Below are 20,528 nucleotides of genomic sequence, written 5' to 3' on the forward strand. Positions count from 1 at the left end.
TAGGAATGAGGATAGGATAGGGTTCAGGAGAGGATAGGATAGAGAATAGGATAGGATAGCGGATAGTATAGGATAGAGGATAGGATAGGATAGAGGATAGCATAGGATAGAGGATAGGATAGGATAGAGGATAGGAGAGGATAGAGGATAGGATAGGATAGAGGATAGGATAGGATAGAGGATAGGATAGGATAGAGGATAGGATAGGATAGAGGATAGGATAGGATAGAGGATAGGATATAATGGACTATAGGATAGGAAAGAGGATAGGATAGGGTTGAGGATAGGATAGGATAGAGGATAGGATAGAGGATTGGATAGGATAGAGGATATGATAGGATAGCGGATAGGATAGGATAGAGGATACGATATTATAGAGGATAGGACAGGATAGAGGATAGGATAGGATAGAGGATAGGATAGGATACAGGATAGGATAGGATAGAGGATAGGTTAGGATAGAGGATAGAATAGGATAGAGGATAGGATAGGATAGAGGATGGGATAGGATAGAGTATAGAATAGGATAGAGCATAGGATAGGATAGGATTGAGGGTAGGATAGGATAGAGGATAGGATAGGATACAGGACAGGATAGGGGATTGGATAGGATATAGGACAGGAGACGATAGAAGATAAGATAGGGGATTGGATAGGATAGAGGAAAGGAGACGATAGAGATTGTATAGGATAGATGATATAATAGGAAAGAGGATAGGATATGATAGAGGATACGACATTAAAGAGGATAGGACAGGATAGAGGATAGGATAGGATAGAGGATAGGATAGGATAGAGGATAGGATAGGGGATTGGATAGGATAGAGGACAGGAGACGATAGAAGATAGGATAGGGGATTGGATAGGATAGAGGAAAGGAGACGATAGAGATTGGATAGGATAGATGATATTATAGGAAAGAGGATAGGATATGATAGAGGATACGATATTATAGAGGATAGGACAGGATAGAGGATAGGATAGGATAGAGGATATGATAGGATTGAGGATAGGATAGGTTAGAGGATAGGATAGGATAGAGGATAGGCTAGGATAGAGGATAGGATAGGATAGAGGATAGGATAGGATAGAGGATAGGATAGGGTTCAGGATAGGATAGGATAGAGGATAGGATAAGATAGAGGATAGGATAGGATAGAGGATAGGATAGGATAGGATAGAGGATAGGATAGTATAGAGGATAAGAGAGGATAGAGGATAGGATAGGATAGAGGATAGGATAGGATAGAGGATAGGATAGGATAGAGGATAGGATAGGATAGAGGATAGGATAGAGGATTGGTTAGTATAAAGGATAGGAGAGGATAGAGGATAGGATAGGATTGAGGATAGAATAGGATAGAGGTTAGGATAGGATAGAGGATAGGCTAGGATAGAGGATAGGATAGGATAGAGGATAGGATAGGATAGAGGATAGGATAGGATAGAGGATAGGATAGGATAGAGGATAGGATAGGATAGAGGATGGGATAGGATAGAGTATAGAATAGGATAGAGCATAGGAGAGGATAGGATTGAGGGTAGGATAGGATAGAGGATAGGATAGGATGGAGGATAGGATAGGATAGAGGATAGGTTAGGATAGAGGATAGGATAGGATAGAGGATAGGATAGGATAGAGGATAGGATAGGAAAGAGGATAGGATAGGATAGAGGATAGGATAGGATAGAGGATAGGATAGGATAGAGGATAGGATAGGATAGAGTATAGAATAGGATAGAGCATAGGATAGGATAGGATTGAGGGCAGTATAGGATAGAGGATAGGATAGGATAGAGGATAGGATAGGGGATTGGATAGGATAGAGGACAGGAGACGATAGAGGACAGGAGACGATAGAAGATAAGATAGGGGATTCGATAGGATAGAGGAAAGGAGACGATAGATGATAAGATAGGGGATTGGATAGGATAGAGGATAGGATAGGATAGAGGATAGGATAGGGGATTGGATAGGATCGAGGATAGGAGACGATGGAGGATAGCATAGGATAGAGGATAGGATAGGATAGAGCAGACGATAGAGGATAGGATAGGATAGAGGATAGGGTAGGGGATTGGATAGGATAGAGGATAGGATAGGGTAGATGATATTATAGGCAAGAGGATAGGATATGATAGAGGATACGATATTATAGAGGATAGGATAGGATAGAGAATAGGATACGATAGTGGATAGGTTAGGATAGAGTATAGGATAGGATAGAGGATAGGATAGGATAGAGGATAGGATAGGATAGAGGATAGGATAGGATAGAGGATAGGATATGATAGAGGATAGGATAGGATAGAGGATAGGATAGGATAGAGGATAGGATAGGATAGAGGATAGGATAGAGGATAGGATAGAGGATTGGATAGGATAGCGGATAGGATATAATGGACTATAGGATAGGAATGAGGATAGGATAGGAATGAGGATAGGATAGGGTTGAGGATAGGATAGGATAGAGGATAGGATAGTGGATTGGATAGGATAGAGGATATGATAGGATAGCGGATAGGATATAATGGAGTATAGGTTAGGAATGAGGATAGGATAGGGTTCAGGAGAAGATAGGATAGAGAATAGGATAGGATAGCGGATAGTATAGGATAGAGGATAGGATAGGATAGAGGATATAATAGGATAGAGGATAGGAGAGGATAGAGGATAGGATAGGATAGAGGATAGGATAGGATAGAGGATGGGATAGGATAGAGGATAGGATAGAGGATAGGATAGAGGATATGATAGGATAGCGGATAGGATATAATGGAGTATAGGATAGGAATGAGGATAGGATAGGTTTCAGGATAGGATAGGATAGAGGATAGGATAAGACAGAGGATAGGTTACGATAGAGGATAGGATAGGATAGGATAGAGGATAGGATAGGATAGAGGATAGGAGAGGATAGAGGATAGGATAGGATAGAGGATAGTATAGAGGATTGGTTGGTATAAAGGATAGGAGAGGATAGAGGATAGGATAGAGGATAGGATAGGATAGAGGATAGGATAGGATAGAGGATAGGATATGATAGAGGATAGGATAGGATAGAGGATAGGATAGGATAGAGGATTCCCAGGGAGGGGACTCTGCGGAGCCCATGTTAGAGTAGGTACTTTTAATCCTACTCCGGTTCTGCAGGCGAACCTCAACCACTCGCGCGCGGCACAGGACCTGTTTGTCCAAGCCGTGCGCGAGTGGGGGGCTGGGCTGGCAGTTGCGGCGGAGCCGTACGCAATCCCCGAACACCCCTTCTGGGTGGGGGACGAGATCGGCTCCGTAGTAATAGTGGCGGGAAGCCGCCCCGGGTCCCCGTCGGTCTCCCTTCTGGAGCGGGGCGAGGGATTCGTGGCGGTGCAATGGGGGGACATCGCGGTTGTCGGGATCTACATCTCGCCGAGCTGTGGCCTCGATCAATTTCGGGGGTTCCTGGGCGGGCTGAACAGCTGCATCGCGCGGTGCAGCGCCCGCCCGGTTCTCGTTTTGGGAGACTTCAATGCCCACGCGGTATCGTGGGGGAGTCCCAGGACGACCACTAGGGGTAGCGAGGTGTTAACCTGGGCGGCCGGCCTGGATCTCCGGTTGATTAACCGGGGATCCACGCCGACGTGCGTGCGTCCGCAGGGGGTCTCGATTGTCGACCTGACATGGGGGACTCCCTCGGCCGTGCGCCGGGTGTCGGGATGGAGGGTGGCCGAGGAGATAGAGATTGCGTCAGACCATACGCCCATCGTCATGGACGTGTGGCCCACCCTCCACGCGCGGGATTCCCGGCCGGGCCGGGGGGACCGACGGCCGCGATGGGCCTTGAAGCGGCTGGACGCGGACGCGTTCGGGGCCGCGGTAGCCGCGGCGACATGGACGGGGCCGGCCCTGTCCGAGCTGGCGCCTGCGCAAGGGGCGAGGCGGCTGCGGGAGGTAATGACGGCGGTGTGCGACACCGCCATGCCCCGCAGCCGGTTCGCCCCCAGGAGGGCGGCGTACTGGTGGTCCGCCGGCATTGCGGAGCTCCGGCGTGCCTGCAATGCCGCGCGGCGTCGGTACGGCCGAGCGCGTAGGAGGCGCGACGACGAGGAGGCGACGGCGAGGCTCGGCGGGGAGTACCGAGCCGCGCTCGGGGTTCTCCGCAGGGCTATCGCGCGGGCCAAGGCCGACGCGTGGTCGGAGCTCGTCGGCACGGTGGACTCCGATCCATGGGGGCGCCCGTACAAGCTTGTCATGAACAAGCTGCGCGCGTGGGCGCCTCCGGTGACGGAGTCGATGGACCCCCACCTGCTCGAGGGAGTGGTGGCGTCCCTCTTCCCGCGAGAGGGGGGACAACTGCGTCGCTCCCATTGGGAACAGGAGCCTCTCTCCTGGTCTGCAGAGTGGGAGGTGTCGGCCGGCGAGCTGGGTGAGGCGATGGCCAGGGCGCGGCGGGTGGGCCGCAAGGCCCCGGGCCCGGACGGGGTGCCGGGCCGCGCGTTGGTCTTGGCCCTGGAGGGGGGACTCGCCGCCGAACTCCGGCAGCTGTATAACGGCTGTCTGAGGGAGGGGGTGTTCCCCACGGAGTGGAAGTCGGGCAGGTTGGTCCTCCTTCCGAAGGGGGGCAAGTCCCGGGACTCGCCCTCAGGGTACCGGCCAATTTGTCTGCTGGACGAGGCGGGGAAGTTGTTCGAGCGCGTACTCGTTGGACGCCTCGTCCGGCACCTGTCGGCGGGAGGGGTCCCCGATCTGAGCGGGGTTCAATTCGGCTTCCGGGAGGGTCTCTCCACCGTCGACGCTATTCAGCGGGTGAGGGCTCTCTCGGAGGCCTGTGCGAGGGGGGGCGGTGTTGCGTTGGCGATATCCTTGGATATCGCTAACGCGTTCAACACCGTCCCCTGGGATCGGATAATGGAGGCCCTGGTCTTCCACCGGGTGCCTCTGTATCTCAGAAGGGTGATCGGGAGCTATCTCTCCGACAGGGGTATAGAGTATCCCGGCCGGTACGGGATGGTGCGCAGGGGCGTCGTGCGCGGGGTTCCGCAGGGCTCGGTGTTGGGCCCGTTGCTGTGGAATCTTGCGTACGATCGCGTCCTGCGGGAGGAGATGCCTCCCGGGGTCAGCCTGACGTGTTACGCCGACGACACGCTGGTATTGGCCACCGGGAGGTATGCGAAGGAGGCCATCTGCCTGGCGGAGCGCGGCGCGTGGCGCGCGGTGCGCGCGATCCGGTCGCTGGGCCTAGAGGTGTCCGTCGAGAAAACCAGGGCCATGTGGTTTCTCCGCTCGGCCCGGTTGGCGGCGCCTCCCCAGTGCTGGATCTGCGTGGGGGAGGGGATGGTCAAGGTCGGGTCCCAGATGCGGTACCTGGGACTCGAGCTTGACGGCCGGTGGCGTTTTGACCGCCACCTTGAGTCGCTGGCGCCCCGGGCGGAGAGGGCGACCGCTGCGCTCGGTCGCCTTCTCCCGAATCTCGGGGGACCCTGTGGACGGGTGCGTCGTCTGTTCGCGGTGGTGGTGCGAGTTTTGGTCCTGTACGGAGCCCCTGTGTGGGCGCGCGATGTCTTGGCTAGGGGGCGCAGTGGCGGCACACGGTCGCTGCTGCGTCGCATCGAGCGCAGGCTGGCCATAGGCATCGTGCGGGGGTACCGCACCATTTCATACGCGACGGCGATGGTGATGTCGGGGCTGATCCCCCTCGAGCTGGAGGCCCGCGTGTTGGCGGATGTGCATACGCACTCCAGGGAACTCCGGCTCCGGGGGGTGGCCCCGGATCAGGCGCGGCTCATGGTGGATGAGCTCAGGCGACATGCTCGGCGGCACGCAGCCCGGGAGTGGCGCGATAGCCTTCCCGGGACGAGGGAGGGCGAGAGGCGGGCCGTTCGGGCCATCCTCCCGGTGTTCGATCAATGGAACAGGGGATGGATGGGGCATAGGGTCTCCTACCGTGTGGCGCAGGTGATGAGCGGGCACGGGTGCTTCGGCGACTACCTGTGTCGCATCGGGAGGGAGACCGAGGAGGCGTGTCACCACTGCGGCGAGCCGCGGGACACGGCGCAACACACTCTGGAGGAGTGTCCGGCATGGGGGGGAGAGCGCCGTGCCCTGCGGCGCGCGGTGGGCCACGACCTCTCGCTCCCGGCTGTCGTCGCTGCGGCAGCCGGTGGCGAGGAGGCGTGGAGGGGGTTCGCTTCCTTCTGCGAGCGGGTTATGCTGCGGAAGGAGGCTGCGGAACGGGATCGGGAGCGTAATCACGATCCCGGCCGAAGGGGGGGGAGGCGGCGCAGGGTACGCCCCGGGGGCGTACCCCCGTTGCGACGCCTCTGACGCGAGCGGGGACGCCCTTGATGATCTCGAGGCGGGGGATCGGATATCCCCTTACACTCGGTCACCAACGGCGTCCCCGGAGGCCGCCGGGCATCTCGAGCGGGGGCTCGGATGCTCATCGGGCGGCCTAACAGGGGGGAAGGCGCCACGTCGTCCGTTGCGTGGTGCCTTCGGATAGAGTAGGTACGGGAGGGGGCCGCGTCCCCCCCTGGGTGGTATGCTAAGGCGGGGGCACACCGGATTGACATGCGCGCGCAGAGCACGGGTGCCCCCAGGAGTCTAGGGACGGACGGGGAGGAGTTAGTGGGTATACTCGGCGTTGCACCAACCAGCCGAGGAGTCCCACATAACCCGGACCACCCCCCCGGGGGGGGGGGTTCGGGTATCCGTAACGAGATTACCTCCTCGGAAAAAAAAAAAAAAAAAAAAAAAATAGGATAGGATAGAGGATACTATAGGGTAGAGGATAGGATAGAGGATAGGATAGAGGATAGGATAGAGGATAGGATAGAGGATTGGATAGGATAGCGGATAGGATATAATGGACTATAGGATAGGAATGAGGATAGGATAGGGTTGAGGATAGGATAGGATAGAGGATAGGATGGAGGATTGGATAGGATAGAGGATATGATAGGATAGCGGATAGGATATAATGGAGTATAGGTTAGGAATGAGGATAGGATAGGGTTCAGGAGATGATAGGATAGAGGATAGGATAAGACAGAGGATAGGTTAGGATAGAGGATAGAATAGGATAGAGGATAGGATAGGATAGAGGATAGGATAGGATAGAGGATGGGATAGGATAGAGTATAGAATAGGATAGAGCATAGGATAGGATAGGATTGAGGGTAGGATAGGATAGAGGATAGGATAGGATAGAGGACAGGATAGGGGATTGGATAGGATATAGGACAGGAGACGATAGAAGATAAGATAGGGAATTGGATAGGGTAGAGGAAAGGAGACGATAGAGATTGGATAGGATAGATGATGTAATAGGAAAGAGGATAGGATATGATAGAGGATACGACATTAAAGAGGATAGGACAGGATAGAGGATAGGATAGGATAGAGGATAGGATAGGATAGAGGATAGGATAGGATAGAGGATAGGATAGAGGATATGATAGGATAGAGGATTGGATAGGATAGAGGATATTATAGGATAGAGGATATGATACGATAGCGGATAGGATATAATGGAGTATAGGATAGTAATGAGGATAGGATAGCGTTGAGGATAGGATAGGATAGAGGATAGGATAGCGTTGAGGATAGGATAGGATAGAGGATAGGATAGGATAGAGGATAGGTTAGGATAGAGGATAGGATAGGATAGAGAATAGGATAGGATAGAGGATAGGATAGGATAGAGGATAGGATAGGATAGAGGATAGGATAGAGGATAGGATAGGATAGAGGATAGGATAGAGGATAGGATAGAGGATTGGATAGGATAGAGGATAGGATAGGATAGCGGATAGGATATAATGGAGTATAGGATAGGAATGAGGATAGGATAGCGATGAGGATAGGATAGGATAGAGGATAGGATAGGATAGAGGATAGGTTAGGATAGAGAATAGGATAGGATAGAGGATAGGATAGGAAAGAGGATAGGATAGGATAGAGGATAGGTTAGGACAGAGGATAGGATAGGATACAGGATAGGATAGCATAGAGAATAGGATAGGATAGAGGATAGGAGAGGATAGAGGATAGGTTAGGATAGAGGATAAGATAGGATAGAGGATAGGATAGGATAGAGGATAGGATATAGGATTGGTTAGTATAAAGGATAGGATAGGGGATTGGATAGGATAGAGGACAGGAGACGATAGAAGATAGGATAGGGGATTGGATAGGATAGAGGAAAGGAGACGATAGAGATTGGATAGGATAGAGGATAGGATAGGATAGGATAGGATAGAGGATAGGATAGGATAGAGGATAGGATAGGATAGAGGATAGGATATGATAGAGGATAGGATAGGATAGAGGATAGGATAGGATAGAGGATAGGATAGGATAGAGGATAGGATAGGATAGAGGATAGGAGAGGATAGAGGATAGGATAGGATAGAGGATAGGATAGGATAGAGGATAGGATAGGATAGAGGATAGGATAGAGGATAGGATAGAGGATATGATAGGATAGCGGATAGGATATAATGGAGTATAGGATAGGAATGAGGATAGGATAGCGATGAGGATAGGATAGGATAGAGGATAGGATAGGATAGAGGATAGGTTAGGATAGAGAATAGGATAGGATAGAGGATAGGATAGGAAAGAGGATAGGATAGGATAGAGGATAGGTTAGGACAGAGGATAGGATAGGATACAGGATAGGATAGCATAGAGAATAGGATAGGATAGAGGATAGGAGAGGATAGAGGATAGGTTAGGATAGAGGATAAGATAGGATAGAGGATAGGATAGGATAGAGGATAGGATATAGGATTGGTTAGTATAAAGGATAGGATAGGGGATTGGATAGGATAGAGGACAGGAGACGATAGAAGATAGGATAGGGGATTGGATAGGATAGAGGAAAGGAGACGATAGAGATTGGATAGGATAGAGGATAGGATAGGATAGGATAGGATAGAGGATAGGATAGGATAGAGGATAGGATAGGATAGAGGATAGGATATGATAGAGGATAGGATAGGATAGAGGATAGGATAGGATAGAGGATAGGATAGGATAGAGGATAGGATAGGATAGAGGATAGGAGAGGATAGAGGATAGGATAGGATAGAGGATAGGATAGGATAGAGGATAGGATAGGATAGAGGATAGGATAGAGGATAGGATAGAGGATATGATAGGATAGCGGATAGGATATAATGGAGTATAGGATAGGAATGAGGATAGGATAGGTTTCAGGATAGGATAGGATAGAGGATAGGATAAGACAGAGGATAGGTTAGGATAGAGGATAGGATAGGATAGGATAGGATAGAGGATAGGATAGGATAGAGGATAGGAGAGGATAGAGGATAGGATAGGATAGAGGATAGGATAGGATAGGATAGAGGATAGTATAGAGGATTGGTTAGTATAAAGGATAGGAGAGGATAGAGGATAGGATAGGATTGAGGATAGGATAGGATAGAGGATAGGATAGGATAGAGGATAGGATAGGATAGAGGATACGATATTATAGAGGATAGGACAGGATAGAGGATAGGATAGGATAGAGGATAGGATAGGATACAGGATAGGATAGGATAGAGGATAGGTTAGGATAGAGGATAGAATAGGATAGAGGATAGGATAGGATAGAGGATAGGATAGGATAGGATAGAGGATAGGATAGGATAGGATAGAGGATAGGATAGGATAGAGGATAGGATAGGATAGAGGATAGGATAGGATAGAGGATAGGATAGGATAGAGGATAGGAGAGGATAGAGGATAGGATAGGATAGAGGATTGGGCCGTTCGGGCCATCCTCCCGGTGTTCGATCAATGGAACAGGGGATGGATGGGGCATAGGGTCTCCTACCGGGTGACGCAGGTGATGAGCGGGCACGGGTGCTTCGGCGACTACCTGTGTCGCATCGGGAGGGAGACCGAGGAGGCGTGTCACCACTGCGGCGAGCCGCGGGACACGGCGCAACACACTCTGGAGGAGTGTCCGGCATGGGGGGGAGAGCGCCGTGCCCTGCGGCGCGCGGTGGGCCACGACCTCTCGCTCCCGGCTGTCGTCGCTGCGGCAGCCGGTGGCGAGGAGGCGTGGAGGGGGTTCGCTTCCTTCTGCGAGCGGGTTATGCTGCGGAAGGAGGCTGCGGAACGGGATCGGGAGCGTAATCACGATCCCGGCCGAAGGGGGGGAGGCGGCGCAGGGTACGCCCCGGGGGCGTACCCCCGTTGCGACGCCTCTGACGCGAGCGGGGACGCCCTTGATGATCTCGAGGCGGGGGATCGGATATCCCCTTACACTCGGTCACCAACGGCGTCCCCGGAGGCCGCCGGGCATCTCGAGCGGGGGCTCGGATGCTCATCGGGCGGCCTAACAGGGGGGAAGGCGCCACGTCGTCCGTTGCGTGGTGCCTTCGGATAGAGTAGGTACGGGAGGGGGCCGCGTCCCCCCCTGGGTGGTATGCTAAGGCGGGGGCACACCGGATTGACATGCGCGCGCAGAGCACGGGTGCCCCCAGGAGTCTAGGGACGGACGGGGAGGAGTTAGTGGGTATACTCGGCGTTGCACCAACCAGCCGAGGAGTCCCACATAACCCGGACCACCCCCCCCCCGGGGGGGTTCGGGTATCCGTAACGAGATTACCTCCTCGGAAAAAAAAAAAAAAAAAAAAAAAAAAAAAAAATAGGGTTGAGGATAGGATAGGATAGAGGATAGGATAGAGGATTGGATAGGATAGAGGATATGATAGGATAGCGGATAGGATATAATGGAGTATAGGATAGGAATGAGGATAGGATAGGTTTCAGGATAGGATAGGATAGAGGATAGGATAAAACAGAGGATAGGTTAGGATAGAGGATAGGATAGGATAGGATAGAGGATAGGATAGGATAGAGGATAGGAGAGGATAGAGGATAGGATAGGATAGAGGATAGGATAGGATAGGATAGAGGATAGAATAGGATAGAGGATAGGATAGAGGATTGGTTAGTATAAAGGATAGGAGAGGATAGAGGATAGGATAGGATAGAGGATAGGATAGGATAGAGGATAGGATAGGATAGAGGATAGGATAGTTTAGAGGATAGGATAGGATAGAGGATAGGATAGGATAGAGGATACGATATTATAGAGGATAGGACAGGATAGAGGATAGGATAGGATAGAGGATAGGATAGGATACAGGATAGGATAGGATAGAGGATAGGTTAGGATAGAGGATACAATAGGATAGAGGATAGGATAGAGGATTGGTTAGTATAAAGGATAGGAGAGGATAGAGGATAGGATAGGATTGAGGATAGGATAGGATAGAGGATAGGATAGGATAGAGGATAGGATAGGATAGAGGATAGGATAGGATAGAGGATACGATATTATAGAGGATAGGACAGGATAGAGGATAGGATAGGATAGAGGATAGGATAGGATACAGGATAGGATAGGATAGAGGATAGGTTAGGATAGAGGATAGAATAGGATAGAGGATAGGATAGGATAGAGGATGGGATAGGATAGAGTATAGAATAGGATAGAGCATAGGATAGGATAGGATTGAGGGTAGGATAGGATAGAGGATAGGATAGGATACAGGACAGGATAGGGGATTGGATAGGATATAGGACAGGAGACGATAGAAGATAAGATAGGGGATTGGATAGGATAGAGGAAAGGAGACGATAGAGATTGTATAGGATAGATGATATAATAGGAAAGAGGATAGGATATGATAGAGGATACGACATTAAAGAGGATAGGACAGGATAGAGGATAGGATAGGATAGAGGATAGGATAGGATAGAGGATAGGATAGGGGATTGGATAGGATAGAGGACAGGAGACGATAGAAGATAGGATAGGGGATTGGATAGGATAGAGGAAAGGAGACGATAGAGATTGGATAGGATAGATGATATTATAGGAAAGAGGATAGGATATGATAGAGGATACGATATTATAGAGGATAGGACAGGATAGAGGATAGGATAGGATAGAGGATATGATAGGATTGAGGATAGGATAGGATAGAGGATAGGATAGGATAGAGGATAGGCTAGGATAGAGGATAGGATAGGATAGAGGATAGGATAGGATAGAGGATAGGATAGGATAGAGGATAGGATAGGATAGAGGATAGGATAGGATAGAGGATAGGATAGGATAGAGGATGGGATAGGATAGAGTATAGAATAGGATAGAGCATAGGAGAGGATAGGATTGAGGGTAGGATAGGATAGAGGATAGGATAGGATAGAGGATAGGATAGGGGATTGGATAGGATAGAGGACAGGAGACGATAGAAGATAGGATAGGGGATTGGATAGGATAGAGGAAAGGAGACGATAGAGATTGGATAGGATAGATGATATTATAGGAAAGAGGATAGGATATGATAGAGGATACGATATTATAGAGGATAGGACATGATAGAGGATAGGATAGGATAGAGGATAGGATAGGATACAGGACAGGATAGGATAGAGGATAGGATAGGATAGAGGATAGGTTAGGATAGAGGATAGGATAGGATAGAGGATAGGATAGGATAGAGGATAGGATAGGAAAGAGGATAGGATAGGATAGAGGATAGGTAAGGATAGAGGATAGGATAGGATAGAGGATAGGATAGGATAGAGGATAGGATAGGATAGAGTATAGAATAGGATAGAGCATAGGATAGGATAGGATTGACGGTAGTATAGGATAGAGGATAGGATAGGATAGAGGATAGGATAGGGGATTGGATAGGATAGAGGACAGGAGACGATAGAGGACAGGAGACGATAGAAGATAAGATAGGGGATTGGATAGGATAGAGGAAAGGAGACGATAGATGATAAGATAGGGGATTGGATAGGATAGAGGATAGGATAGGATAGAGGATAGGATAGGGGATTGGATAGGATCGAGGATAGGAGACGATGGAGGATAGCATAGGATAGAGGATAGGATAGGATAGAGCAGACGATAGAGGATAGGATAGGATAGAGGATAGGGTAGGGGATTGGATAGGATAGAGGATAGGATAGGGTAGATGATATTATAGGCAAGAGGATAGGATATGATAGAGGATACGATATTATAGAGGATAGGATAGGATAGAGAATAGGATACGATAGAGGATAGGTTAGGATAGAGTATAGGATAGGATAGAGGATAGGATAGGATAGAGGATAGGATAGGATAGAGGATAGGATAGGATAGAGGATAAGATAGGATAGAGGATAGGATAGGATAGGATGGAGGATAGGATAGGATAGAGGATAGGATAGGATAGAGGATAGGATATGATAGAGGATAGGATAGGATAGAGGATAGGATAGGATAGAGGATAGGATAGGATAGAGGATAGGATAGAGGATAGGATAGAGTATAGGATAGAGGATTGGATAGGATAGCGGATAGGATATAATGGACTATAGGATAGGAATGAGGATAGGATAGGGTTTAGGATAGGATAGGATAGAGGATAGGATAGAGGATTGGATAGGATAGAGGATATGATAGGATAGCGGATAGGATATAATGGAGTATAGGTTAGGAATGAGGATAGGATAGGGTTCAGGAGAGGATAGGATAGAGAATAGGATAGGATAGCGGATAGTATAGGATAGAGGATAGGATAGGATAGAGGATAGCATAGGATAGAGGATAGGATAGGATAGAGGATAGGAGAGGATAGAGGATAGGATAGGATAGAGGATAGGATAGGATAGAGGATAGGATAGGATAGAGGATAGGATAGGATAGAGGATAGGATAGGATAGGATAGAGGATAGGATAGGATAGAGGATAGGATAGAGGATAGGATAGAGGATTGGATAGGATAGAGGATATGATAGGATAGCGGATAAGATATAATGGACTATAGGATAGGAATGAGGATAGGATAGGGTTGAGGATAGGATAGGATAGAGGATAGGATAGAGGAAAGGATAGAGGATAGGATAGAGGATAGGATAGAGGATTGGATAGGATAGAGGATGGGATAGGATAGAGGATAGGATAGGATAGAGGATAGGATAGTATAGAGGATAGGATAGGATAGAGGATAGGATAGAGGATAGGATAGCGGATAGGATATAATGGACTATAGGATAGGAATGAGGATAGGATAGGGTTGAGGATAGGATAGGATAGAGGATAGGATAGAGGATTGGATAGGATAGAGGATATGATAGGATAGCGGATAGGATATAATGGAGTATAGGTTAGGAATGAGGATAGGATAGGGTTCAGGAGAGGATAGGATAGAGAATAGGATAGGATAGCGGATAGTATAGGATAGAGGATAGGATAGGATAGAGGATAGTGATCGCGCCGAATGGTCAGCTTCGTTGTTCGGGAGGGGTGTGTTGTGTGGACTGTGATTTCCAGGTTTAACAAAGTAACAAAACTATCACGTTATTTAACATTAATATAAACAAACTTTGTGGACTGTATATTTTTAGCGCGAGTGATTATTACAAGAAAGATGCTCTTGTCTTAATAGCTGTACGTTACAGTTGCCTTAAGAGAAGTACTAAAACTTCGGTATGTTTTTCTAACTAAAGACTGTACGAAACAGTGGCCGTAAGGGAAGTGCTTGGACTTCGGTGTGTATTCTAAATCTACCCGGCGCTTGCCAAACACCGATATTTAAGCTAGTTGTCAATGGGCGGTGACTTGACTGGCCAACGCCCACGATGGTAGAGAAAGTGGTGGAAAAGCGGAAGAAACATTTGGCAAGCCGTGTTGACGGAAAAACCCGGACTCAGGCGGCGCAACGCAGGTAAGGCCCGTCCGGTGACATGTAACAATGACCCAAGTATTTTATGGAGACGGGTGAAAACGGCAATTTCGAAAGTGAAGACCAGGGAAGCACACGTGCAAGGGTAATAAACTACTTCCCGAGTCCTAATCCCCGAAGCGTGATTTTTACTTTCCCGGTTGTAAATGACCTTTTAAAGATTCCGTTCTTGGGACATTTGGTTGCCAAATGTGCAAGACGGGCACTTCGTTCAAGCTAATAAACTGACCCTCGAGGGTCGCACAAACATGCCGCCCACCTTGAACGGCTAGCGTTCAACATACATGAATCTAAATAACACAATATAAAGACGCAGTACCTAACTAAACTCGGACTAGCCTAATAAATGAGATCAAGATATTCGAAACCTACTAACTACGAATGCTATAAGTCTAATGAATAATAAGTAGTTGGATGTTAATACATGTTAAATATAGCACTGCATGATTAACAGTAATGCGCTTGCGACATTTACGACGCCGTCTTATCATCTAACGGTGCAGTGTTGATCTCCTCTGAATGATGACTGTGGCATGATTCCTCATCATGCACGGGCAGGATGCAGATTTTCGAGACTGGACGTGTAAAAACCCCATCAGCCGTTCGAACGGAGACGACCCTCGTAACTCGATCTGCTCCTGGGTGAAGGTTCACGATGCGCCCCAGTCTCCATCGCAAAGGTGGCAAATTGTCCTCCTTGACAATTACCATCGTCCCGATCCGAAACTGTTCAGGAACATCCAGTTTCCATTTGGAACGTTGCTGCAGGTGATGCAAGTATTCCTTTTGCCAACGTTTCCAGAAATGTTGGTACATCGCCTGGAGAAGCTGAAACCGACTCAGTCTATTGACTGATATATCAGTAACGTCGGGATGAGGAATGGCAGTCAGTGGGCCTCCGATTAGGAAGTGGCCTGGTGTTAGAGAGGATAAATCTTGGGAATCGGAAGACACAGGATACAGTGGTCGAGAATTCATACATGCCTCGATTCGCGTCAGAACTGTGGCTAACTCTTCGAACGTCAACCGTGTTTCCCCTACGACCTTTAATAGATGCCGTTTTGCTGATTTTACAGCGCTCTCCCATAGACCTCCGAAATGAGGTGCGCGAGGAGGAATGAAGTGCCAATCGATGCCATGAGTAATTGTATAGTCTAGGATCCTCTGTTTAGTTGTTCCGTCGCGGAAGAAGTCTGTAACCCTTTGCATTTCGTTGCGGGCGCCCACGAAATTTGTCCCGTTATCCGAATATAGATTCCGACACAGACCCCTACGTGCAACAAATCGATCGAGTGCGTTTAGAAATGCTTGGGTTGATAATTCTGTCACTAATTCAAGGTGAACAGCCTTTGTTACGAAGCATACAAATAAACTTAAATATGCTTTAGTCGTAGTTTTGCTTCGTGTCCGATCTTTGACATAAAACGGACCTGCATAATCGACACCGGTACTAAAGAATGGAGCCTGAATACGGACTCGTGTTGCAGGTAGTTGACCCATCAAGTGCTTGCCTACCTGCGGATTCAACCGACGGCAACGTACGCAATCCCGGATAATTTTCCTAACCAGAGATTTCCCCGAAATCGGCCAGTATTTCTGGCGGATTGTGGAAAGGACTGTTTCACACCCAGCATGTAATAAACGTTCATGTTCTTTACGGATGATTAATCTCGTGATGTGGCTATTTTTGGGCAAGATTACTGGATGTTGCTGCTCGTACTCTATGTTCGCGTTGCTCAAACGTCCGCCTACTCTGACGAGTCCCTGATCATCAATAAAGGGATGTAAACACTGTAGTGAATTTAAATCCGATGCGACCTTGCCCTGTTTAATTTCATGAATTTCCCTTGCGAACGCCTGATTTTGAACAATTTTCAATACTGCGATCTCAGCTTGGTTGATCTCGTGAATCGATAATTCTCCGAATGAACCGGAGTCCTTTTCTGGTGGTTGAGACTTCTTGACTCGGTGCTTACAATTGTTGTAATATTTGAAGCAGTAAGCAATTACTCTAAGCAATTTTAAATAACTCGAGAATTTAAACATCCAAGACAAATCAGATGATTTCGTATCTACTATTGCAGCACAAATGACTCGCTGTTCTGGAGGATCGATAGTAGCATAGTCAGGTATTGATGTTTTAATCGATTGCCCTTGGAGCCAGTCTGGACCATTCCACCAAAGATTGTTACTTTCTAATGCAGAAGACCGTACCCCTCGTGACAATAGATCCGCAGGATTCTCACTAGATGGAACGTGACACCATTTACCCCGTGATAACCCTTGAATCTCGGTTACGCGGTTCGCAACAAATGTTTTCCATCTGCTGGGAGAACCTTCTATCCATGCCAATGTGATCATGGAGTCGGACCAATAATACTCGTTAGATATGTGTACCCTGGACGCTTCACGAACCTTACTAATTAGTTGAATTAACAACAATGAGCCACATAATTCCAACCGCGGCAAGCTAACCACCTTTATTGGAGCGACTCTTGACTTAGCGCACAATAAATGCACAGACACCTGTCCCTGCTTGTCTACCGAACGCAGGTAGACACATGCACCGTATGCCCTTTCAGAGGCATCACAGAACCCATGAATTTCTACCTGATTTGCTTGTGCACCTAATGTACATCTTGGGATTGTGAATTTATTTAATAGCTGAATATCCGATTGAAATTCAGAAAACTGTGAATGAATCGTCAGCGGAACTGATTCGTCCCATTTCAAATCTAACTGCCATAATCTCTGCATTAAAATCTTTGCTCGGATAACTATTGGACCGATTAGACCAAGCGGATCAAAAATCTTTGCAATCTCGGATAAAATGATTCGTTTTGTAAGTCGCGAATACCCTGATTCAGTAACACTAACCCGTAGTTCATCTCCAAGTGGACTCCATAACAACCCCAAGGTTTTCGGGTCCTTTGTGGTTTGTAAATCAATTAATCGGTCTGACCCTTCATTATTGCATAATGCTGCAGGTGCATTAGATGCCCACTTACGTAATTTGAACCCAGATGCAGAGAGTGTTTCTTCTATCGAGGTCTTAATGACTTGTGCCTCCTTAACCGTATCTGCGCCCGTTATCAAGTCGTCGACGTAGAAATCACGTGCGATGATTCCACTGATATGTGCATCGGAACACCGTAAACTAACTTCCTTCAGGACTCTAGTCGCAAGAAAAGGTGCAGACGCGGTGCCATATGTAATGGTGTTTAACTCGTAAACAGCTAAAGGCTCAGTTGGTGTTTCTCTCCATAAGATACGCTGATAAGCTCTATCGCGTGGTGCTACCAAGACCTGCCTATACATTTTCTCAATGTCGGCAGTGAGAACTATATGGTGTTGTCTAAAACGAATCAGGATTGTAAACAAGTCATCCTGGATGACTGGTCCCACACTTTGTGCGTCGTTACATGATATCCCGCTTGTGGTTTTCGCCGAACCATCAAATACCACGCGTAATTTCGTGGTTGTGCTTGTAACCTTTGTGACTGCGTGGTGCGGAAAATAACATGAAGCATTCGATTTTAATTGAGAGTTGATCGTGATTTTTGTCATATGACCCAGAAGTTCGTACTCTCGCATAAAAGCAACATAATCCTGCCAAAGTGACGGTGATTTTTGTAGTCTAGATTCTAATTGAAGGAAACGACGTTTAGCAATTTCATAGGATTCCCCGAGATCCTTTAACCTTTCGTTAAATGGAATAGAGACTACATAGCGACCGTCGGGAGTTCTAGTGACTGTTTTAACAAAATGCTCTTCACACGGATGCGGATCTGGAATAACCCTTCCGACGGAAAAATGTTCTATCTCCCAAAATCTGTTCAGACTATGGTGCAGTTGCTCATTCGTTATGAGGTTGCACATTGGAGTCGGTTTCGGAACTAATTTGTTATTGATCCGTCCTCCGAAAATCCAACCGAATTGGGTTTTCACGAGGACTGGAAGGCCCTTTCCTAATTTATGTAAACCTACGCTCATGATCTCCCAAAAATGAGCATTTCCTATCAACAAGTCTACGTCGCGAGGTTCAGCGTATGTGGGATCAGCAAGGGTTATGTGTGACGGAATCTGAGCTGAGTGGGGTAACTCAAAGGTGGGAATAATAGGAGTAATTTTGTCCATCAGAATGCATTTGAGGTTGACGCAGTACCCAGAGACTCGTGATTCTATAGTCATATTCGTATTCCCGATGACTTGTCCAGTTGCGTCATTGCCTCCTACCCCAGTAATTCCGGACGTTGACCTTAAACAATTCAACCCTAATCGCTGAGCAAAGGAACTCTTAACGATGTTTACTGTGGATGCTTGATCTAATAATGCTCTACACTTGTGTCTATTTCCGTGAGTGTCTACTACGTGAATAATTGCTGTAGAAAGCAATACTTGTTCGGGGTCATCCGAATTCGAAACAGTATAACTTTGTGGAGATGGTGACCGTTGCTGATCTCCCTGTTCAGCCTTGCCGGGTATATTTGTTATTTTTGTTTCTGAACCAGAAGCTACAACTTGCGATGCTACAACTTGCCTTGAGCTACCTTTTTGTGCAGAACCTTTCCACACGTGCAGTGCCGTGTGATGCCTTGCCTGGCATTTGCGACAGGGGCCTGCTGTACAGAACTGCACCCCGTGCCCGGGTTTGAGACAATTAAAACAGACGCGCAATTCTTTAACTTTATTTACGCGGTCAATCAACGATAAAGAGAAAAACTCCCTGCATTGGGCCAATGCATGCGATGCTTTACATAAAGGGCATTCAAACGACCCGGAGGTTACAAATGCGAAAGGACGAGCTCGAGATTTTTGTACAGTCTCCTTTCCGTGAGATGCTGTGGAGTGCGCAGGTCCTGACCTGACTGATTTGGAAAGGAATTTGTAATGCTGTTCTAGGAAGGTCTGTAAGTCTTTCATCCCCTTTTTTTCACCTAGTTCTGAGGCCTTCTTGTTCCACGCTTCGGTGGTCCGTGAGTCTAACTTCTTTGATAGTAAATACATTAGCAATGAATCCCAATGATCAACTGGCTCCTTAAGTGATTTTAATGACCTTAAATGGTTGTAGAAATCATCTAGAAGTTGTCTTAAATCTTTTGCTGAATCCTTCGTCATCGACGGACATTCAAATAACGCTCGAATATGAAATTCTATTAGCTCACCTACATCCTCAAAACGTTCCTTCAATGTTTCCCAAGCAACGGTGTAATTTTCATCTGATACCGCGAGCGAAGCGATAGCACGAGCAGCTTCTCCCCGTAGCGCAGACTTTAAGTGGTGGAATCGTGCTATATTACTTAGCGCCTCATTATTGTTGACTAATGATTCAAAACTGTCTCTAAAATAAACCCATTCTCCGAGATCACCACTGAAATTTGGTACCGGAATTGGCCGTAATTTAATTGTAGACGATTCTGATGTTGTCGGTGTAACTGTCGCGGGACGCGATGCAGAATGCATGGCAGGAGACTGTGTCGGATTTCGCGAACGGGCAATATGCGCACGAACACTCCCAATAACGTTAAAATAAGTCTCCTCAAAACTTTCGCGCTGTCTGTGTTGCGTGTCTTCTTCCGACGTACCCGCTACTAATCTATCAATTTGATTCTGGACAACTTCAAATTTATCTAGCAATGATTCATTTCGCTGGAGTCGCGCCTCAAGAGCCTCGAGTAACGTTGTCGCACCCCTTTCTGAACTTAGTCAATTGTGCTTTAATGTGGCTGCGCTCACTAAGTAATTTTTGCAACGTGGTTTCGTCCGAATTAGCCATC

General features: G+C 47.8%; 1 protein-coding gene across 1 annotated transcript; it reads right to left on the reverse strand.

The window, feature by feature from the left end:
* Positions 1-15,222: 15,222 nt before the first annotated feature.
* Positions 15,223-20,527, reverse strand: LOC143363305 (uncharacterized). Its single transcript, XM_076803912.1, has 6 exons — positions 20,442-20,527; positions 19,917-20,092; positions 16,453-19,133; positions 16,294-16,403; positions 15,732-16,021; positions 15,223-15,665 (listed from the first exon to the last, which is right to left on the reverse strand). The coding sequence occupies exons 1-6, from the start codon at positions 20,525-20,527 to the stop codon at positions 15,223-15,225; spliced, it is 3,786 nt and encodes a 1,261-aa protein (XP_076660027.1).
* Position 20,528: the final 1 nt, after the last annotated feature.

This window comes from Halictus rubicundus, unplaced genomic scaffold (assembly GCF_050948215.1).
Source record: "Halictus rubicundus isolate RS-2024b unplaced genomic scaffold, iyHalRubi1_principal scaffold0031, whole genome shotgun sequence".
NCBI classification, from domain to species: Eukaryota; Metazoa; Arthropoda; class Insecta; order Hymenoptera; family Halictidae; genus Halictus; species Halictus rubicundus.

What these genes read in the sequence shown, in the direction of transcription:
- LOC143363305 (XM_076803912.1), bottom strand. Translation starts at nt 20,527, where the DNA reads ATGGCTAATTCGGACGAAACCACGTTGCAAAAATTACTTAGTGAGCGC. An exon ending in AGTACGAGCAGCAACATCCA is followed by an intron (nt 16,404 to 16,452) that starts GTAATCTTGCCC and finishes TCATCCGTAAAG; the next exon opens with AACATGAACGTTTATTACAT. An exon ending in GGAAAATTATCCGGGATTGC is followed by an intron (nt 16,022 to 16,293) that starts GTACGTTGCCGT and finishes TGTTGCACGTAG; the next exon opens with GGGTCTGTGTCGGAATCTAT.